The 20,036-nt window shown below is 33.9% G+C and overlaps 2 protein-coding genes across 2 annotated transcripts; both read right to left on the reverse strand.

Moving 5' to 3' along the window:
• Window positions 1-10,755: 10,755 nt before the first annotated feature.
• LOC140446669 (uncharacterized) lies at window positions 10,756-11,715 on the reverse strand. The gene has a single exon (XM_072539261.1). The coding sequence runs from the start codon at window positions 11,713-11,715 to the stop codon at window positions 10,756-10,758; it is 960 nt and encodes a 319-aa protein (XP_072395362.1).
• A 187-nt stretch (window positions 11,716-11,902) lies between these two features.
• LOC140446670 (uncharacterized) lies at window positions 11,903-15,346 on the reverse strand. The gene has a single exon (XM_072539262.1). It carries the CDS (start codon window positions 15,344-15,346, stop codon window positions 11,903-11,905), a length of 3,444 nt encoding a protein of 1,147 aa, XP_072395363.1.
• Window positions 15,347-20,036: the final 4,690 nt, after the last annotated feature.

Raw genomic sequence — 20,036 nt, forward strand, 5'->3', positions numbered from 1 at the left:
TTACCGTAAATATCTTTGTTGTAGTTTAACTGATATCAAAGAAAAACCATTTGATCAACTTGCTCTAATTTGGTACTATTTACATATATAGACGGTTTTATATTCTGTTGTTTACTTATTACTAGTGTTTTGGTTTTGCGTAAATTCAGATCCATACCTGCTTCCTTACTCTTCTCAACCAGACTGTCGAGTAATGCTTACAGATCTTCTTAAGTAGATATTAGATGTACTGTGTCGTCCGCATATCGCAAATTATTGACGACTTCACCGTTAACAATTATTTCTTCCTATTTTTTAAAAAGTGCATTTCTGAAAATTTTTTCGGAGTAAACGTCGAAAAGCAGGGAAGACAAGAGGTACCTCTGCTGTACTCCTCTATTAATATTACGAGCCTGTGATTTCAAACCTTCTACCAAAAACTGATGTTGTTTGATTCCAATACAAATTTGCAATTATGCGAACGTGACTATAATCCAAGCCAATGTATATTAGGACTTCGATCAATATAGAGTGCTTAACACGATCAAATGCCTTCTGGAAGTAAAACAACAGTATATGTCTACAGATATATCACGATATCTTTGAGCAAGTATGTTCTTCCCAAACAATGCCTCTCTCGTTCCAAACCCGTTACGGAAACCAAACTGTGTGTCACTTAAGTATTCCTCGCATTTATTTATAGATACGGTTATGTATTACCTTTAGAGAAATTTTCAATAAATGGTTTAACAAACTGATGGTTCTATAATTAGCATAAGGTTTTGATGTTGTATTCTTCGTTAGAGCTATGAACAATGAATTAACCCAACCATTAGGTAAGTGTCTACCTCTCATTATTTACAGTTAAAACACTCATAGCATAGTGTCAAGATGTTAACTGGGACGTATTGGTATATCTAGTTGACATTGGAAAAGCCTTTGGCAAAATAATAGAGAGAATGTGCCAATCATTACTAATTTCTACAGATATCAGAAGGCATAATACGAGTAGTCCAACAAAAATTTAACGAGATACTAATACTTAGAACAGTAAGTATTTACTATGTTTAAAGATCCACTAGAAGACGTAATTAAAGCTAAATCAATTAATGGAACACTAGTGAATAATCTCAGATTTGTAGAGGATACGATACTCCTTGTGGATAGCAGACATGGGCTGCAGATTTTGGTTCATGGCACTGCGTATTAATGCAAAAGGTATGGAATGGCTCTAAATATACAAAAACCAAAAAATCGTGATTGTAGGTAAGAACAAGACGAAAGAATCTACGTTAAAGAAAAAGCTTTTTAGAAAGTAGTAGGATGTGAGCTAAATCAACAATTGTACCGTAACCTTAAAATTAAACGATGCATGGAGATGGCTACAAACGCTTTCGATAAGATGAAAGCAGTATTATAGAAATTAGAACTAGAATATTGAGATGCTGTATACTCTTTGTCCTGTTATATGGTGTTAAAGCCTGGATAATTAAAAATTCAACTGAAAAAAGACTTGCGAGCTTTGAGGTGTGGTGTTATCTAAGAATGTAAAAAATATCATCACGAACAAAATACATAATAAACCAAAAATATGACAAAAACGGGTTGATGCGATGGGTTATACACGTGAAGGTGGAAGGAAAAGAGGACCGGAGAGAACGTCTTAGTTAAAAAATTGAAAGCAGTGTGTAGCATTTCGTTTTCCCTTCGTATGTATTAAAACACTGAAAAATATTCTCAATCTTTTTGAGTCGATGAGATTGATAATATAAACATTTTAAGTTTGTTTTTATAACACAGATGGGTAGTTCTTTTGATGTTGATTCTGCCTATTAGAGATTTTGCGAATCAAATAAACAGGAATATTTCCGTTTATGCTTTGCTTATACCGGGTTGGGCAAATGATGCCACTCGACGATAAGCCGCGGAAGTAGTCAGTTATGGTTTGAGTCCGGATTTTTCTTCAAATTCGTTATTGTTTTTTTGTTGCTCGTTATTTGTTTTTATCACGAAAATATAGACTAAAGTGGTAGTAGCAGTTAGTAGGTACAGTTAAGGGAGGAGATTTTGACTCGAGAAGATATAGCTTTCGGCGTGTAGTCTTCAAAGCCGGCAATTTTTTTGTGGAGAGGTGAATTTTGGGCTCAAGATGCTACTTGGCAGTTTTTGTTGAGTTAATCACCGATTAGTTGTGCTGTGCCCTATGTGAGGGATTTGTAAGACGGCGTTTCCAACCATTTGAGAGGTCCACAATGATTTTAAGAAGGAATTGAGTGGGCCGAGTTTTGAAGATTGCAGTTTGTTGTTATCCAGAGGCTTATCCGAAGCCCAAATCAGTGTCCAACTTCCCAAGAATTGTCCATTTTGTGTTCCATGGACACCCCAGACTATTTGTAGTTTGTGTGGGACACAGTTGTGTGTTTGTTTGCAGTGTTTTTGATTCAGTTCCAATCCCAAAAACTTTCTTAAAGGAAATACACCAGCCAGTGATACCAGGTTAACCTTAATGTCAGCTCCGTTGAGAAATTTAGATAATTTTTATTTCTAATAATTATTAAAATTTGTATAACTAGTTCCAAAATTGTTACAACTGTCGCTCGACCTGTAAGGTTTATTGATAAATTTTGTTTATATTATTTGTAATAACTGTTGACGTAAAGTAATACTAAATATGTAATTTTTCTCTCTAAACCAGGGGTTGTAGAACTATTTCCTATAAAAAGATTTTCACCCTTTAATATTTTGAGGAAACAAAAACGTTTCTTTCTATCCAGTAAGAGGATTCTTTTAAACGGCGTCCAATTCAAATAGTTTAGGAACCTTCTTGTGTTTATTGCCCAGGAAATCTATGGAAGTTTTTCTTTGATTTATTTCTGTGTAGTTACCCCTTCGAGTCCCTCCTTTATTCAGTTACTTACGACCCAGCTCTCCAACCAAATCAAGAGTGGAGGTTCGCAAACGTTTCCGTTTGTTTGCTTACCCTCTCTCCAGCCCAAGAATTGCTCAGTCCCCACTTTCAACCCCCCATAAGTGATACCGAATGTGGTAGGCAAATTAAATCGTTACAAAAGGACTGAAAAAACAACAACAGAACTCTTCAGATCTGCTGCAGATGGAGTAAAATGGGCCACGGTGATTGCCAATGTCATCAAAGGATGAACCACAGTAATGGATACCAGCAAAACTTTTTAAATGTAGAGGTAAAAGTCTGGCCAATCTAATACATAGAGTAATAGTGGGAGTTGGAATATGGAACAAATCTACTAAGAGTCGTGTATTAACTTTAAGGAAATGCTTAAGTTGCTTAAGTAAAAAAATATTTATTATCTTTTCAACTTTCTCTCAAAAAATTTGTGTTTAAAAATGTTAGCAAAAATCAAAAGTGATTAGATAATTTTATGTATTTAGGCTCTCTTCTCATTAATCCAAACCCTGTCACAAAAATATTAAATAGAGGATAGTTTTAGGAAAAATGTGTCAATTTATGCTAAATAGATAGGTAGTACAAAAGATAAAACTAGGCAGAAAATGAATATAACTATATAAAAAAATAAAAAGGTAGTAAAACAGTTTTAGAGTTGTAGCGCGAAGCTTATACTATGTTTTCTGCATTTTTAAAATGTCAAGCGTACGTTGTTTACTTCTGACAGACTTGTTAAGGGGTTACATTGTTCTTGTATTCGGTTTATATTTTTTATTCCATATAAAAGTATAGTACTTTAAGAGTATTCTGGTTTTAAGATACCATCTGATTTTAAAAATACCATACAGATAATTACATCAAAAGAGTGGACAAAGCATTATACAAAATTATTGCAGGAGAATAGGCCGGAGTATATCTCATACGACCCTGTGACAATAATAACTGAGGAAGCAGAAATCACAGAGAAAGATATAAATAAAGCACTAAAGAAATCCAAAAACAATAAAGCACCAGGACCAGGGAACATAAAAATGTAACTGCTGAAATATGGAGGCGCAAGGATAGTATCCTTTATACTAATGTTGTTCAATAAAATCGAAGCAGGAGAGAAGATTCCCGATGAGTGGAATTTATCATACATGTCCTCCATTTTCAAAAAAGGTGACAAAAGGTCACCAAATAACTACAGAGGGATCAGTGTAATGCCTTCAATAGCAAGAATCTTTTCATCAGTTATAAAAGAAAAACTAGAACAACACATGGACCATTATAGCGAAGAACAAGCCGGATTCCGAAAAGCCAGATCATGTTTAGATAATATATTCATTATGAGACAGGTGATTGAAAAGAACAAAGAAAAAACATTGAAACACATATGACCTTTATCGACTCAGAGAAAGCATACGATAGCGTGCCCAGGAAACAACTATGGGAAGCAATGAGAAGAATGCGCGTTAGAGAGAAATGGGTGAATATAACACAAAGACTGTATAAAGAAACACAAGTGCAAATAAAGTTAGGTAATGAAATAACAAAAACAATCGCCGCAACAAAAGGCCTCAAATATCAAGATGTGGTCTCTCACCTACACTTTTTAACATATATATAGATCATGTTTTGAAAAGATGGTATAGAAAATGCGGAACAATGGGCATACCAGTACAAGAGAATATATTACATTCACTACTTTTCGCAGATGATTAAGTCATTTTTGCACAAGACAGGGAGGATATGGAATATGTGATAAGGAAATTAAAGGAAGAATATGAACTTTGGGGACTCAAAATAAATATGTGCAAGACCGAATACTTATGTATTGGACCCGAGGTTGCAGATTTGAACTTAAGTTTAGAAGAAGAGACTATTAAGAGTTGTAAGGCTTTTGAGTATTTAGGGTCAATGATTAGCCGAGATGATACTTGTATGAAAGATATAGAAATGAAAATAGCACGGGAAAACAAGCCACAAGAGCACTTCATGGAGAGATATGGAACAACACTCTAACCAAAGAAAACAAAAAGAGGATCTTTCAAAGCATAGTGATGAATATTACCCTATATGGAGCGGAAGTATGGCCAATGACAACAACAATACGAAATAAAATAAGAACAGTTGAACTGGACTTTATGAGAAGATGTCTACAAATCACAAGAGCGGATAGAATAAGAACGGAGGAAATATGGAACAGAATGGAAGTAAAATGCTCAATTACAAAAAAGTTGGAAAACAGAGCCCTGCAGTGGTACGGGCATGTACAAAGAATGCCAGAGCATAGGTGGCCGAAAAGAATATTAAACTGGGACCCGCCGGGAAGAAGACGGAGAGGAAGACCTGCTACAAGATGGAAAACATACGTCGGAAATGCTATGATAGATAGAGACCTCAGAGAAGGTGACTGGGAGAATAGAGTGCTGTGGAGGACGAAAACGGCGAACTCATAATGGGAAAAGCCGAAGAAGAAGAAGAAGAAGAAGAAGAAGAAGAAGAGTATTCTGACATTGAAGTTAATTCGCAGTTTAAAAACTTCAAACCCGTTATTTTCGCAACTTTTCGCACTTTTCTGTGCGGTCGACACGATTTGCCCAATCCTGCAGACCGAAACCAAGGCAGATAAAATTGTAGTAGGATAGAAGAATGATAAAGATGAAGATGGCAAGACATCGATAAACTGGCGACGGTTGTCAATGGAGAGGACTAAATGGCGAAGAATAATTGGAACTATAAGCGGAGCATTAAATTAACGGAAAGAGGTATTTTTAGTAGTAATTTACGTAATACAAGAAAAAGAAAAACGATATATAAAAATCCAGGGATAAAAATCTTAAAATTAAATGTGTTAGATATAGATGTGTTTTAAGATAAAAAAATAGAACTAAAAGATTTGCAATATTTTGCAACATTTATAATGAATGCACTTTATCCAATATAAAAACAAATTATGGATTACAGAAAATTTCATTATTTAATTATTTTTCAAATACCTACAAATGAAATCAAAAACTTTTCAAAAAATTTCAAATTAGAAACTTACTTTATATTTTGTAGGGAACACAATCACAACTAACACTGCTGAAAACTATGCATTGAAGATATATTTTATAAATATATTTATTAACCACAAATAGTTATATTTAAATTAGATAAATGAGTGATTTATTTAATACACCTACATTATACATAAATCTGTGGTTTTATAATTATCAAGATTTTCGTGACAAATTCAGAAAAGTTCTATAAATTCTTTAAATTGTCATCGGCAGGAAATTACGCAGCATGGTGTTATGCTTTATAATGATATTTATAACAATAATATTTTATTTAATAATTAAATAATTACTCATTACTTAATATTGAGTGTACACATACATGTTTTAAATGCCTAAAATAATATAGATATATTTTTTTATTTACATTTACGTGCTCGGCAACTATGGCCATTCGCGCGAGGTCGATTACAAACAAATAAATATTATAGAGTTTGTCTTCTTCTTATGGTGCCCTATCCAATTAGTTGATGTTGGTGAAAATTCTGGCATACTCCCCTCGGTCTTGTGTGGCTCTAAAGAGTGCATGGGCATCGAGGTTTGTCCAATCCCTTATGTTTTTAAGCCATGAGTATTTCTTTCTTCCGATGACCCCATAGAGTTTATGAAACAATAATATTTTTGTAAAAATACTTAAGAACTATGTCTATCTGGTTGGGATCACTGAGAATGTCGCCTAGCTGCGGGTTGAGTTTTAGCTGTCGTTTTACATACTATCATTGTTAGTTAACACTGATATGTTTAACAGATAAGTCGGACATCTGATGTCATCAGGAAGCTGTCTGTCAGTTTGGTGTGGCCTATACGATTCTTCGTATAATTGTTAGGTCTTGTCTAGATACTCCCGTGTGACCAGTGTATAATAACTTATACAATACGGGGTAGATTGCACCGAAGGATGTATTTAAGGAGCTCCAGTGGGTTTGCCATAATCTCCTGGTGAATCTGATTGCTTCTGTTTTTAAATCTTTGCAAATTTGGATGTGAGTTGTTGATGTTGAACAGTGGTATCTGCTAAAGCCGTTTTAGCATGCTGCTCTTCACATCGTAGCCAGATATACCAATGTAAGACGGAATCCATATAAAGACAATCTTAGCGTATTCTTATGTAAAACATGCAAGACTAAACAAACGACCTACATCATGTACTTGTGCAACCCTGTGTGGGGATGTATGTGGATCTTCAACAAAACTTTGCATTATACCTAAAGTTTTGTTGTCATTCATAACTCTTTTCGGTATACCTGAGCAGTATCTATCTTTTTCTTCTCCAGATTCCTCAAATCGCTTTACAGTTTTTTGTTCCGTCGCCTTATGAATAGGAGAACGGTTTGTGAAAGTATCATCAAGTTGGCTACTTCACAATAAAATCTTTTTCTGTCACCGTACCCTCTCATCATTAGAATAGTAATTCGTTCTTTTTCATTAAGAGCTACTTTAGAGAAGAAATTTATCTTGCAGAACTTTTCGAAACACAATTACTGTCAGTGGAAAGGATAAATTTATTACCAAACTTTCCACATTTAAGAGAGGCGTAGTTGAACACCTAATTGCTTCAAAATATTTATAAAGGACCACTGAAGCAATAAAACACTTAGGACGTATTTTTCCTTCGATTTATTTATAATGAACTTAAAGGCCGATTCTACATTGATAATTATCAAAATTCTGATAATACTAAAAAGAGTTATACAAATATTATTAGCTTTACAGTGCAAGGAGGCAGTAACAAAGATACAGAGTATTGAGAGCGACAAAACTGGTATACGGTTTAACACAAAACACCGGGTTTACAAGCGCATCTATCACTTACGCATCACGCACTTTTCGGGACCGACAACACACCCCAGCCCGGCTTTACTTGTCGGGAGGCAAATTCGCACTGTCCTCACAAACACATTAATACGAGAGGTGACGATCTGAGCGCACAAGTTGATAAAATAGCTATATTACGATTACAATATTATAAATAGGTTGTTTTTACAACAGCCAGTTTTAGTTAATAATGTAAATGGTAAACAAATGTCAAAATCACAGCATTCTACATTTAAATATTTAAATTTATTAAAATCTACATATTTTGCACTGTTTTATGTATTTAAGACCTTCCATACTAATCATAACTGTTACATTGCTTGAACTCGTATTGAATAGGAGATTCCAATAATCACTAAATATACAGGATGATGAATTTGAAAATTTGATACTAATAATATAAGAGAAACGAAAATTATGACTGACAATTTACGAGATAATTAGCCATTTCCAGACTTTTGGGCCACTCTGTATAACTCTCTAATAGAATACAACACTCCTCTCCCTCTTAACATTGGTTCCCTGTTATCAAGCCGTAATTAACGCGTTTTAGATGCAATAATAAATGACGTTAAAGAAGCTAAAATAGATATTTAACCTTATAAGCACCTAATATGTACCTATATGTGTATGATTAAAAATAAATCCTGTGGCTAATAGACTATGTCTAAGGCCATCCCTTTCCTCTACACACACACAGCATCAAAGATGTAATTTAATATTAATTCAATTAAAATTAAAGGATTTTTACCCATGTATTTAGGGGCTTCAAACATATAAATCCTGATAGCACTAATGATGGAAAAGTAATTTCGAGAACGTTCTGTGATGTAGTCCGACGGGGTTTTTATATTAATATACCTTTTATAAAGGAATTTTTTAGATAAATATTTTTGTGATTTATGGCGAAATAAAGAAATTCAGTTTCCTTGGGGGTTTTTTAAAAGAGACGACTATTTAAAAACATATATATTTTTCTATCTTTTTTGAACATTTTCTTAATCAATCCTTATGCTTGTATTACAAGCACAAGGAGTGCTTGTAAAAATACTCACGCAAAGAAACTCTAAAAAATATTTAACAATATTCTCCAAATCAATGATAACTCACAACACTTTAGAGAAATCTCGATTCATTATTGTTGAAATTCGAACATAAATCACAAGCTTTTGCTTTCCTTTTGAAATCGGCTCTTAATGTGGTAGGTACTCCACATAAAATGAATACATCTCTTATAACTGGAGGTTGGTTCATTAAAATTGATAGACATAAGTGAAACCGACCGTAAAAGCCCAAGTGCAGACTCATCGTATGTTAATATTTCCCGTTACTCACAGAAAACTTCTGAATATTCATTTTCTATTCCGCAACAATTAAAATATTTTAATGAGGCGACATTGCGCGATGCCACGATATAAACTTCGCCTTGTACAACTTTAAAAGTTACCCTGCGTGTTATTGTATAATTATTCAAATTTAATTTCGAATCTTGTTTTAAGGGCGTAACCCTTTATTACATTTATTTGTCTCGTTTCGGTTTGAGCAGTGACTTCTCCAAAGAAAATCGGGAATTAATTTTTTAAAGAGTGTTACAGGTTAATTTGAATAACAAATAACGGGTACAAGCTACATAGAAGGAAGCAGAGATGTCCACAATTATTAATTTATATTACTAATTGCAATTTAAAAGGACCAAAGCCTTATTGGAAAGATAGTATTGTACTTTTTAAACTCAATTCAAACTTTTCTAAATTTATAGAATGTTACCTTCAGACAGAAATTTTAGCTTAGAAATATAGTCTATTTCACTTTTTTTGGCCGATTCGATTTTTAAATCGAATTACTAATGGCGGAGAGAAATAAAATTTTTAAATTAAAATTGCAATTGAATTATGAATTTCTAAAAATAAATACATAATTACACGCCAAAAATGTAAGGTCTTCTTCTTCAAGTGCCCTGTCCGTTGCGAACGTTGGCTATTAACATGGCAATTCTGATCTTGTTTGCGGCGCTTCTGAATAGTTCGACCGATGTGAGCCCGAACCACTTCCTCAGATTTTGGAGCTGTAGGGGAAAGGATGAAGTAGCTGGTTCGATGATTTAAAAGTAAATATTTGAAAAATATAGTCCCACCTTCCTACATTTGGTAGATAAAAAATAAATAAATAAAACCTCGAAGGACCAGCGACCATTAGGTCGCAAAATTGCGGATTAGTAATAATATAGTGGATAGTAAAAGTAGAATAATTAAAATAAGAATTAAGCTAGAAATATTTTTATTGTATTATTTACATGAATGAATAAGAGTATCGGGATTGCCAACAAATCACCCTTTTAATAATAATAAAAACATAAATGTTCATATGAAATGTTCTTAAACCGCACAACTGTTTATATTAATAATTCTTAAAGCTAAATACATACGATTTATAGAACAAGAAAGTTTATAGTTTGTTGAATATCCGGCAACCCTGTAATTTGTCGGACCGGCATTTATGAAATGTTGGCACATAAACTGTCGATTTTCTTCTTTATGAAAGAATAATTTCAGGTACTTACATATTAGATGCACAGACACTGAAGTTACTGTAGTTAACTATTTAATAAAATAAGTTACACTTGAAAACTGCTTCTATTTAAGAAGCGTGAGAAGAACTATTACTTGCTTCTATTTGAGAAGCTGAAAAAGTAAGTTTGACTTGCGTGCTTCTATTTGAGAAGGCAAAGACGAAGTGATTTTAAGGGTAGTTGGGTTTGAATATTTTGAATCTTAAGAACTGACATGCGCAGAAGATACAATGCAGCAGAAAGAAGGCATGGCATGCTGATTGAATGTATTTAAAATTAGTGAGATATATTAGTGAGAATAACAATCATTATTAAAATTATTATAAGACAAACTATTGTAGAAAATATAATTAATTTTCTACATACTGGGGGGAGGGGAAAATTTAAAATATATACAATGATCGAAACGACCGTTAAGAAAAGGTTTAATCAGAAATTGGAAGAGGTGCTAATTTTATTATGGGGCGAACATATTCACCTTCTGCTGTTTTTACACGTGCCGCGCGAACTTTACCATCCCTTCCAGTCAATAATTCCAATATTCTACCTAGTGGCCAATTTAAAGGAGGGCGATCTTCAGATTGTATGAGAACTAGTTGATTGATCGCCAAGTTTTGTTGGGGTAGTTGCCATTTGGGTCTATGCTGTAGACGGTGCAAATAATCCACAGACCATTTTCTCCAAAACTCTTGTTGGAGTTTGGAACACACTTTCCAATAAGAAAGCCGATTAGTATGGGTCCTAGAAAGATCCCTTTCTGGGTAAGAAATAAGGGGAGCTCCAATCAGAAAATGACCAGGAGTAAGAGGCAAGAGATCATTAGGATCGTTAGAAAGGGGATACAAGGGACGACTATTTAATATGGCTTCAATTTGCACTAATAAAGTTGAAAGTTCTTCAAAAGTTAGGCAAGTATTGCCGAGCAATTTGGTTAAATGAAATTTAGCACTCTTTACAGCTGCTTCCCAGAGTCCGCCCCAATGTGGAGACCTGGGAGGGATTAATTTCCAGGTAATTTCAGTGGAAGAAAGAAAATTCTGAATTTCGTGATTATTTTCTTTGGATTTCAGAAATAAAGATAAGTCTCGTAATTGATTACGAGCTCCAATAAAATTGGTGCCATTATCAGAGTAAATTATTTGAGGATTTCCTCGACGACTAATAAATCGTTTTAATGAAGCAATAAAAGCTTCCGTGGATAAATTGGAAACAAGTTCTATATGGATAGCCTTAGTTACCATACATATAAAAATGGCTATATAAGCCTTAGTGGTAGGGGCCTTCCTTAATCTAGAGGAGCGAATCATAATAGGACCTGCAAAATCTATTCCGGTCTTAGAAAATGGACGAGCCTGTTGAACTCGATCCAAAGGCAAAGGGGACATTATCTGTGATGCAAATTGAGTATTAAATCTATGGCAAATAACACACTTTTTAATAATAGTTTTAATTCTTCGTATACCATTTAACGGCCAATATCGAAGACGAAAATTTCCAAGGACATTTTGAGCTCCACTGTGTCCTAAACGCATATGTTCCCGATAAATTAGTAGATCGACAACATGGTCATTTTCAGGGAGTAAAATGCTGAGAAAAACTTAATTCGGTATATTCAAGTCGACCTCCTACACGGAGTATGCTATTTTCGTCAAGGAAGATATTAAGAGGAAGTAATTTGGGAGTTGAAATAGATTTTCCCTCCTGTAATAGTTTGATTTCATTGGAAAAAGAATAAGCTTGAACCTGTTTTATAATAAAATCATGGGCATTCTGAAGCTCTTCTACTGTTAAAGGACTGCCAGAAATGTTTATCTTTTTAAATTTGAGAATCACTTTAAAACTAAAAGCGATTCCTTTTTGCATGCTAGAAAATTTCGAAAATTTTAAAAATATAGATTTCCAGAATTGTTCTGGTGATTCAGTAATGGGAAATGATACTTGCATACATTCAGGTACTTCATTTAGAAGTTCAAAAGAATCAATGGAATCAAAATCATTGGTTTGAGATAAAAAGGGAGGACCATGAAACCAGAATTGACGAACATCAGATGAAAAATTTCCACGCGACAAATGATCAGCGGGATTTAACGGAGATCTGATATGTCGCCATGTGGTATTCCTACTATTATCACGAACAGTAAGGACTCGTTTTTTAACAAAAGGAGATATCTCTAATTCAGACCTTTTAACCCATGTTAAGGCAACTAATGAATCGGACCATAAATTAATGGACTCAATTTTGATAGTATCATGCAAAATTTTTATAATCCGAGAAGATAGGATGGCAAGTAACTCCATAGAGCACAGCTCTAATTTAGGAATTGTAAGTTTGTTCTTTAATGGATTGACTCGGGACTTTGCGGCAATTAATCTTGAAGAGAAAGTATTATCATTATAGCTAACCACAAGGTACACACAAGCTCCATAGGCTAGTTGACTAGCATCACAAAAGCCATGTAAGGAAATGGAACATATGGTTTTGTTGTCAATTAAATATCTAGGTATAGACATATTGGAAATGTCAGATAACAAAGAAAGAAACTTTTTCCAACTTTGCAAAATAGAATCATCAAAAATGGGCGTGTCCCAGGATATTTGGGATTGCCATAGTTTTTGCATAATAAGTTTTCCCTGCACGATTAGCGGATTGATCACACCCAGGGGGTCAAACACAGAAGAAATGAAAGATAAAATACAGCGTTTAGTTAAAACAGCAGGTTCTTGTATATTAGTAGTACGAATAAGTAAGAGGTCAGACAGAGGGTTCCATTTTAATCCTAGTATATTACTAGGGGAGCCATTAATATTAAAATCAATTTCGTAGGACGAAGTTTGTGATATCGAGGATAAAAATTCAGAAGAGTTGGATTGCCATTTATGAAGCTTAAATCCGTGTTTACCCAAAATAGTATTAAGCTCAGAATATATTGTTTCTAGAGATGAAAAATCGTTAGTACCTGACAAAATATCGTCCATATAGGTTTGTCTAAGTAGAGCATACCGAGCATTAGGGAAGTTAGGGTATCTCTCAGCGATATCCTTTAAGACACGCGTAGCCAAATACGGTGCACAATTTTGCCCAAAACTAAGACTTGAGAGTTGAATACAGGTGAAGGGATCAGAAGAATTTTCTCTCCATAAAAAATTTTGGAAATGACGTTGTGATGGATTTATATCTATAAATCTATACATCATTTGAATATCAGCACAAAGGACAAATTTGAAACAACGGAACCTACATAATATGTCAAAGAGATTGTCCTGTACTTGGTAACCTTTTGAAGTTAGGTCATTTAAGGACACTCCGGTATCAGTACGGGCACTAAAGTCAAAAACTACTCTCACAGGCGTTGAACTGTGTTTCCGTATTACAGCTCTGTGGGGGATAAAATATTTAAATTCATTAGTAGGATGATTGTAAAAAGATAAAGGGATTACTTGAGCGTGATTTAAAGTAAGATATTCATATATAACATTCTTATAGTTTTGAAATAAAACTGAATCACAATTGAATTTTTTCTCAAGAGAGATAAATCTTTGGCGTGCCATGCAAAAAGACTGCCCCAATTTTGTGGGCATATTTTCAAGGAAGGGCATATCGACCTGGTAACGACCTGACGGTAAAATAATAGTGGTGTTTTTGAATATTTGTTCTGCAAGTTCTTCGCTAGAACATTGATTTTTTGATAGTGGAATAGTTTCTAATTCCCAGAAACTTTCCATACGACGGGTCAACTCATCTTCTCTTTCGAATTGAACATCATTAGTTGTAATAAAAGAATGAGAAACATTATTTTGGTTTGAGGAAAAATTTAAGCGGCTCCTAGGTATAGGACCGGCGATCACGTAACCCAGATAAGTTTCAACTAAAGAGGGGGATCTAGGTCCCATATTAATAATATTAGATTTAAGTAAATTAAAATAAATATCAGCACCAAGAAGTAAATTTATAGGCCCAGTTTTAAAGAAAAATGGGTCGGCAAGTTCGGGTATTATATGTTCATGTAATTTTAGAACCTCAGGAGATATAGAAAATTGGGGGAGATTATTTGTTATTTTGTTTATAACAGAACAAGAAACGTTAAAACTAATTGATGGGTTAACAAGAGAACTAAATTGTATATCTAGCACTTCTCTACTTTTAGCACAATTGGTACTACCTAACCCAGAAATATTTACAAATTGTGTTCGAGAGGACAACTGCAAATTTTTTGCAAAGGAGCTTTCAATGAGACTCATTTGACTAGCAGAATCTAATAGTGCTCTTGCCACCTTTTGTTGACCATTAGAGCATCTGATATTTACAAGAGCTGTAGGTAAAAGAACTATGTTATCAGAAATAGATACAGTATGGAGTGAAGCTTGTTGAGATGAGGGATGAGCATATTCAATAAATTCATTACTTACAGGGTTCATGTTTGGAGACAAAGATTTATTTACAATATGTACATTAGATGGTTCTGTTCCATGATTGTTTCCTCTAAAACGAGAGGTCGTATTTATATTTGGAACGTGATTATGCGTCTGAGTACTAGGGGATGAGTTTGATTGATTATCAAAATGTAAATAAGTGTGGTGAGGTTTCCCACAAGTGGAGCATCTTTTTAAGGATTTACATTGCGGTATTGCATGAGTGTTACTGAGGCAATTTATGCAATATTTCTTAGATTTGACAAATTGATATCTTTCTAGGGGTTTTAAAATTAAAAATTTCGAACATCCATAAATAAGATGATTAGACTCTTTACAATAAAAACAATTAGCACGGAAGTTGTAAGATTGATGTTGAAGGTTATTTACATTAGAAACTAATGAAACCTTATTTTTTCGGCTGTCAGTCTGTCTGGAATAAAATTTGGAAGAATTGGGTTCAAAAAGATTTAAATTTTCTAAAACGGATTGTCTTTTATTCAAAAATTCAAAAAATTCTTCCGCAGTAGGAATGATTCCTGTATCTCGCTCGCTCTCAAACGCTTTCCTAGAATTGAAGTCAAGTTTTTGTTCTAGCAAAAACATAATTAAACATTCAAATTTTATTTGAGGAGTATGACCTGTATTATTTATTAAATCGAAAGTTTTACGAGAAGTAATATAGAATTCCTTCAAATCATTTGCTGTGCTTTTTGATAAACTTTTTTGTTCTACCAAAGTTTGGTACAAAGAAATTAATAACTTAAAATTATCGTCATATGTCTTTTTTAAAATATCTAGAGCAACGTTTAAATTCTGATTAGTTAGGCTCAGACTGGAAATTAAATCTAAAGGAGGACCGCGCAGTAAGCTTTTTAGATAATAAAATTTTTCCCCGTCAGTTTTTAATTTAGAGTTATTCAGCACTACCGCTGAAAAAAGATCGAAAAATGAAGGCCATTCTTGAGCCAACCCTGTAAAAGGTTTAATGTTTATTTTTGGCAAAACAACATTAGAGGATTCAATAATATCACTATTGGATAATTTTTTCTTAAGATTTTCAATATTGGATCCAAGTTGCGCAATAGCAATCTCGAAACGATCTGATACTAAATTTTCTGCAGTTACTTCTACATCGCTAAAATCTTCAAGTGCAATTATATCACTTTGAAGATTTTTGTAACTTTCGTAGGTACTTAAAATATTTTGTAGTTTTACATTTAATATGCAGATTTCCTCCGATCCATCAAGATTTTTAATATAGGATTCGATCCTAGACAATTGAATTTTACAACCTTTACGTTTATTTTTTATAGCGGTTAGATCCATTTTAAAATACGAAAGAATTAAAAGCCACTAATCAGAAATTAAGAAATGCGCTACGCAACAAATATATGTTAATAAAATATAAGCAAACTGGTAAAATTCAAATTAATTATTAATAATCATTAAAAATCTAGAAAATAATAGACAGAAAATAAAATATTACCAGTTAAAATGATAATATCAATAATATCACGAAAATCACAATGCAGATATCGATTATAAAAATAAAACAATAACAAACAGTTCAAAATATATAAAACGAAATATAAATACTCAATATAATATTATGTAAATACTCAAATTCAGGTATGATCGTAAAAATGAATTCTTAAAACTACAAAAATGTTCACGAAAACGTTTTAAAATAAATTTGCATACATCAGGTAGTGTTTATTTACCAAACACCCCAAAAGGTTTAAGTAGGCAGGTATGAAGATCTTTCGGCAAGACTTATAAAATCAGTCACTAAATGCCGATAAAGCTAATGTTTTTAACACAAACACAACAGATGGTGTACAGATAAAGGAACTGGACCGTTAGTTCTGTTACTATCGCGTACTTAGGGTTGATGCAGTTTCAACAGGGTTGCCGGTTCGCAAAAATTTCTGGAAACCGAACACTCCCGATAAAGTTTTAAAATTATTTTGTCCGTTATAAAATCACTGTCACTGTTTTGAGTTTTTCATAAAAGATTGTTCAGGTGCACTCAAAGGTGATTAGCGGCATAAGTTTAGAAATTGATAGAACAATTGTGAGCAAAAAGTAATAGAATAATTATGATAAAAATGTCATTTTGACAAATAACGTGCTAGCTATTGAAAAGTAATAGAATTATTATTAGAGGAATGTCATTCTGACAATAAATCCGGCTCGATAATGACCAAAACAAATGTAGGGGAAAGGATGAAGTAGCTGGTTCGATGATTTAAAAGTAAATATTTGAAAAATATAGTCCCACCTTCCTACATTTGGTAGATAAAAAATAAATAAATAAGCCCTCGAAGGACCAGCGACCATTAGGTCGCAAAATTGCGGATTAGTAATAATATAGTGGATAGTAAAAGTAGAATAATTAAAATAAGAATTAAGCTAGAAATATTTTTATTGTATTATTTACATGAATGAATAAGAGTATCGGGATTGCCAACAAATCACCCTTTTAATAATAATAAAAACATAAATGTTCATATGAAATGTTCTTAAACCGCACAACTGTTTATATTAATAATTCTTAAAGCTAAATACATACGATTTATAGAACAAGAAAGTTTATAGTTTGTTGAATATCCGGCAACCCTGTAATTTGTCGGACCGGCATTTATGAAATGTTGGCACATAAACTGTCGATTTTCTTCTTTATGAAAGAATAATTTCAGGTACTTACATATTAGATGCACAGACACTGAAGTTACTGTAGTTAACTATTTAATAAAATAAGTTACACTTGAAAACTGCTTCTATTTAAGAAGCGTGAGAAGAACTATTACTTGCTTCTATTTGAGAAGCTGAAAAAGTAAGTTTGACTTGCGTGCTTCTATTTGAGAAGGCAAAGACGAAGTGATTTTAAGGGTAGTTGGGTTTGAATATTTTGAATCTTAAGAACTGACATGCGCAGAAGATACAATGCAGCAGAAAGAAGGCATGGCATGCTGATTGAATGTATTTAAAATTAGTGAGATATATTAGTGAGAATAACAATCATTATTAAAATTATTATAAGACAAACTATTGTAGAAAATATAATTAATTTTCTACAGGAGCCACGAGTGTCTTCTCATGCCTGGCCCTCGCTTACTGTCTATTTTTCCCTGGACAATCAATTGCAGTAAAGGGTACTTATCGTATCTCAATATGTGGCCTAGATATTCAAGCTTTCTTTGTTTAATTGTATTCAAGATTTCTTTCTCCTTTCCGATTCTTTGGATTACCTCTATGTTGGTGACATGTTCGGTCCAGGATATACGATGAATGCGTCGGTACACCCACATTTCGAATGCTTCTAGTTTTCTCGTGAGCGTCTCCGTCAGCCTCCAGGCCTCCACACCATAGAGTAAGATCGGAAAAATGTAGCATTTAACTAGACGTAGTTTTAGGGGAAGAGACAAATCCCTGCTTATGAGAAGCTTTTTCAGATTGCTAAATGCTGCTCTAGCTCGTTCTATTCTCGCCCTAATTTCTGTGGCCTGTTCCCATTTTGCATTTACGTTGGTGCCAAGGTACACATAAGATTCTACATGGTCAATTAGTATGTTACTTATCCGTAACTGTCGAGCAAACTGTTGCTTCCTGCTTATCAGCATCCACTTTGTCTTCTTGAAGTTCAGGCTCAGGCCGTATTCCTCACTAACTGAATAAACTCTTTCCATTACCTGCTGTAATTCGTCTATGGTACTGGCAAGGATCACCGTGTCGTCGGCATATCTTATATTGTTCGTTAACTCGCCGTTTATTTTTATGCCCTCATTTGCATTTTTCATACATTTTTTAAATATTTCTTCGGAATAAATATTGAATAGGAGTGGGGATAATATGGAGTGGGGATAAAAATGTAAGGTAGAAAAAAAATAGTCCCGACTGACAAAAATAGTTTTCTTGCAAAAATATTTTTAAAATACATTTGGGGGTGCACAGTGAAAAAAAAAAAAAAATAAATGTGTCATTTGTGCCCGAACTGTAATGGACCTCATCCCGTCTTCTAACCAAGATGTCCACACCACAATTCACAACCAAAAAACTACAAACAAATTCAACCCGTATACACTCCTAAACAAATCCCGTCATACGACCTTTCCTCAGATATGAAATCCTTAATACATTTCATGTCCATAATCCTGTTTAACGTCTTACCTGAAAAGTGGAACGACACTATCGGCTATCTTAGAAAAATGTCCAGCACACTATATGGATACGCCATAACAACCTCCTGTTTTAATAACCTAATAAACCAAACCTTCACCCAACTCCGTACATAAACACACAACACTACATCTACATGCACACCGATATTCACATACCATAACTCATACACATCATTCAAATATACATTTATCATTTACCCGTATATACACTTCACCTCCACCAACAACACACATCCAATAACTGTATTAACATATCACATTAATAAACACCTAAAACAACACCAAATACCAAACAGTGAGCACCACACACACTCCTTAAGAGTCGAATTCAAATCACAAGGACAGGGAGAGATTGGTTTTCTGTGGTTTCTCAATCTCATTGCACAACGATACCTGATCCTAGGAGAGGACATAGCCGCAGCTATCCTCCACGTGTTTTACCCAACCAAACAAAAGGCCAACAATCTCAAAAGGACTGTTTCCCATGGAACTTGTACTTAGTAGCGGGCTGGGTTCACACGGCTCCAACAAGGCGGAAATAACTTTTCTGACACTCTTGCTTTACAGCGGTCACGCCCTGTCTCAGAAGACGGTAGTGCACAACTCCCATTAATTAAAATACCATCCTTGAAGCAGCACAAAGCTTAAACAAGGTAAAAACTTAGATTCCAAGCCGTTTTCTCAAGTATTTAACATGAAACTGGATATAAGATTTCACACTGGAGAAATTTCTTTTAAATATGGCAAAAATAAACGGAAGATTTGTTCCTCAAATTAGGATGACGATGTTACTACCGTTTAGAGCGTACTGAGTAATGTAAGTAATTCCAATTCGAAGGTCCACCCACTAACGTGGGAAATAAGAACACAAGCATTAAGCAATACGTAATTTAATAATTAACTTTGTTACAACAACTAAGTTAAGATATGGGCAAAGTTTTTTCGAAAAGTTTTTATATCCAAACCGCCGATCATTGTTCAATTTAGACGAATGCGCAAAATACCACACGAGAGCACTGTTACAGTTAACATAGGTTACTAATAAAATTGTCACATGAATCAAGGATATTTTTTTCAGTATTAATATACTTGATTGATAATGAGCGTTTGTG

Source organism: Diabrotica undecimpunctata, chromosome 7 (genome assembly GCF_040954645.1).
Source record: "Diabrotica undecimpunctata isolate CICGRU chromosome 7, icDiaUnde3, whole genome shotgun sequence".
In the NCBI taxonomy this organism is placed as follows: domain Eukaryota; kingdom Metazoa; phylum Arthropoda; class Insecta; order Coleoptera; family Chrysomelidae; genus Diabrotica; species Diabrotica undecimpunctata.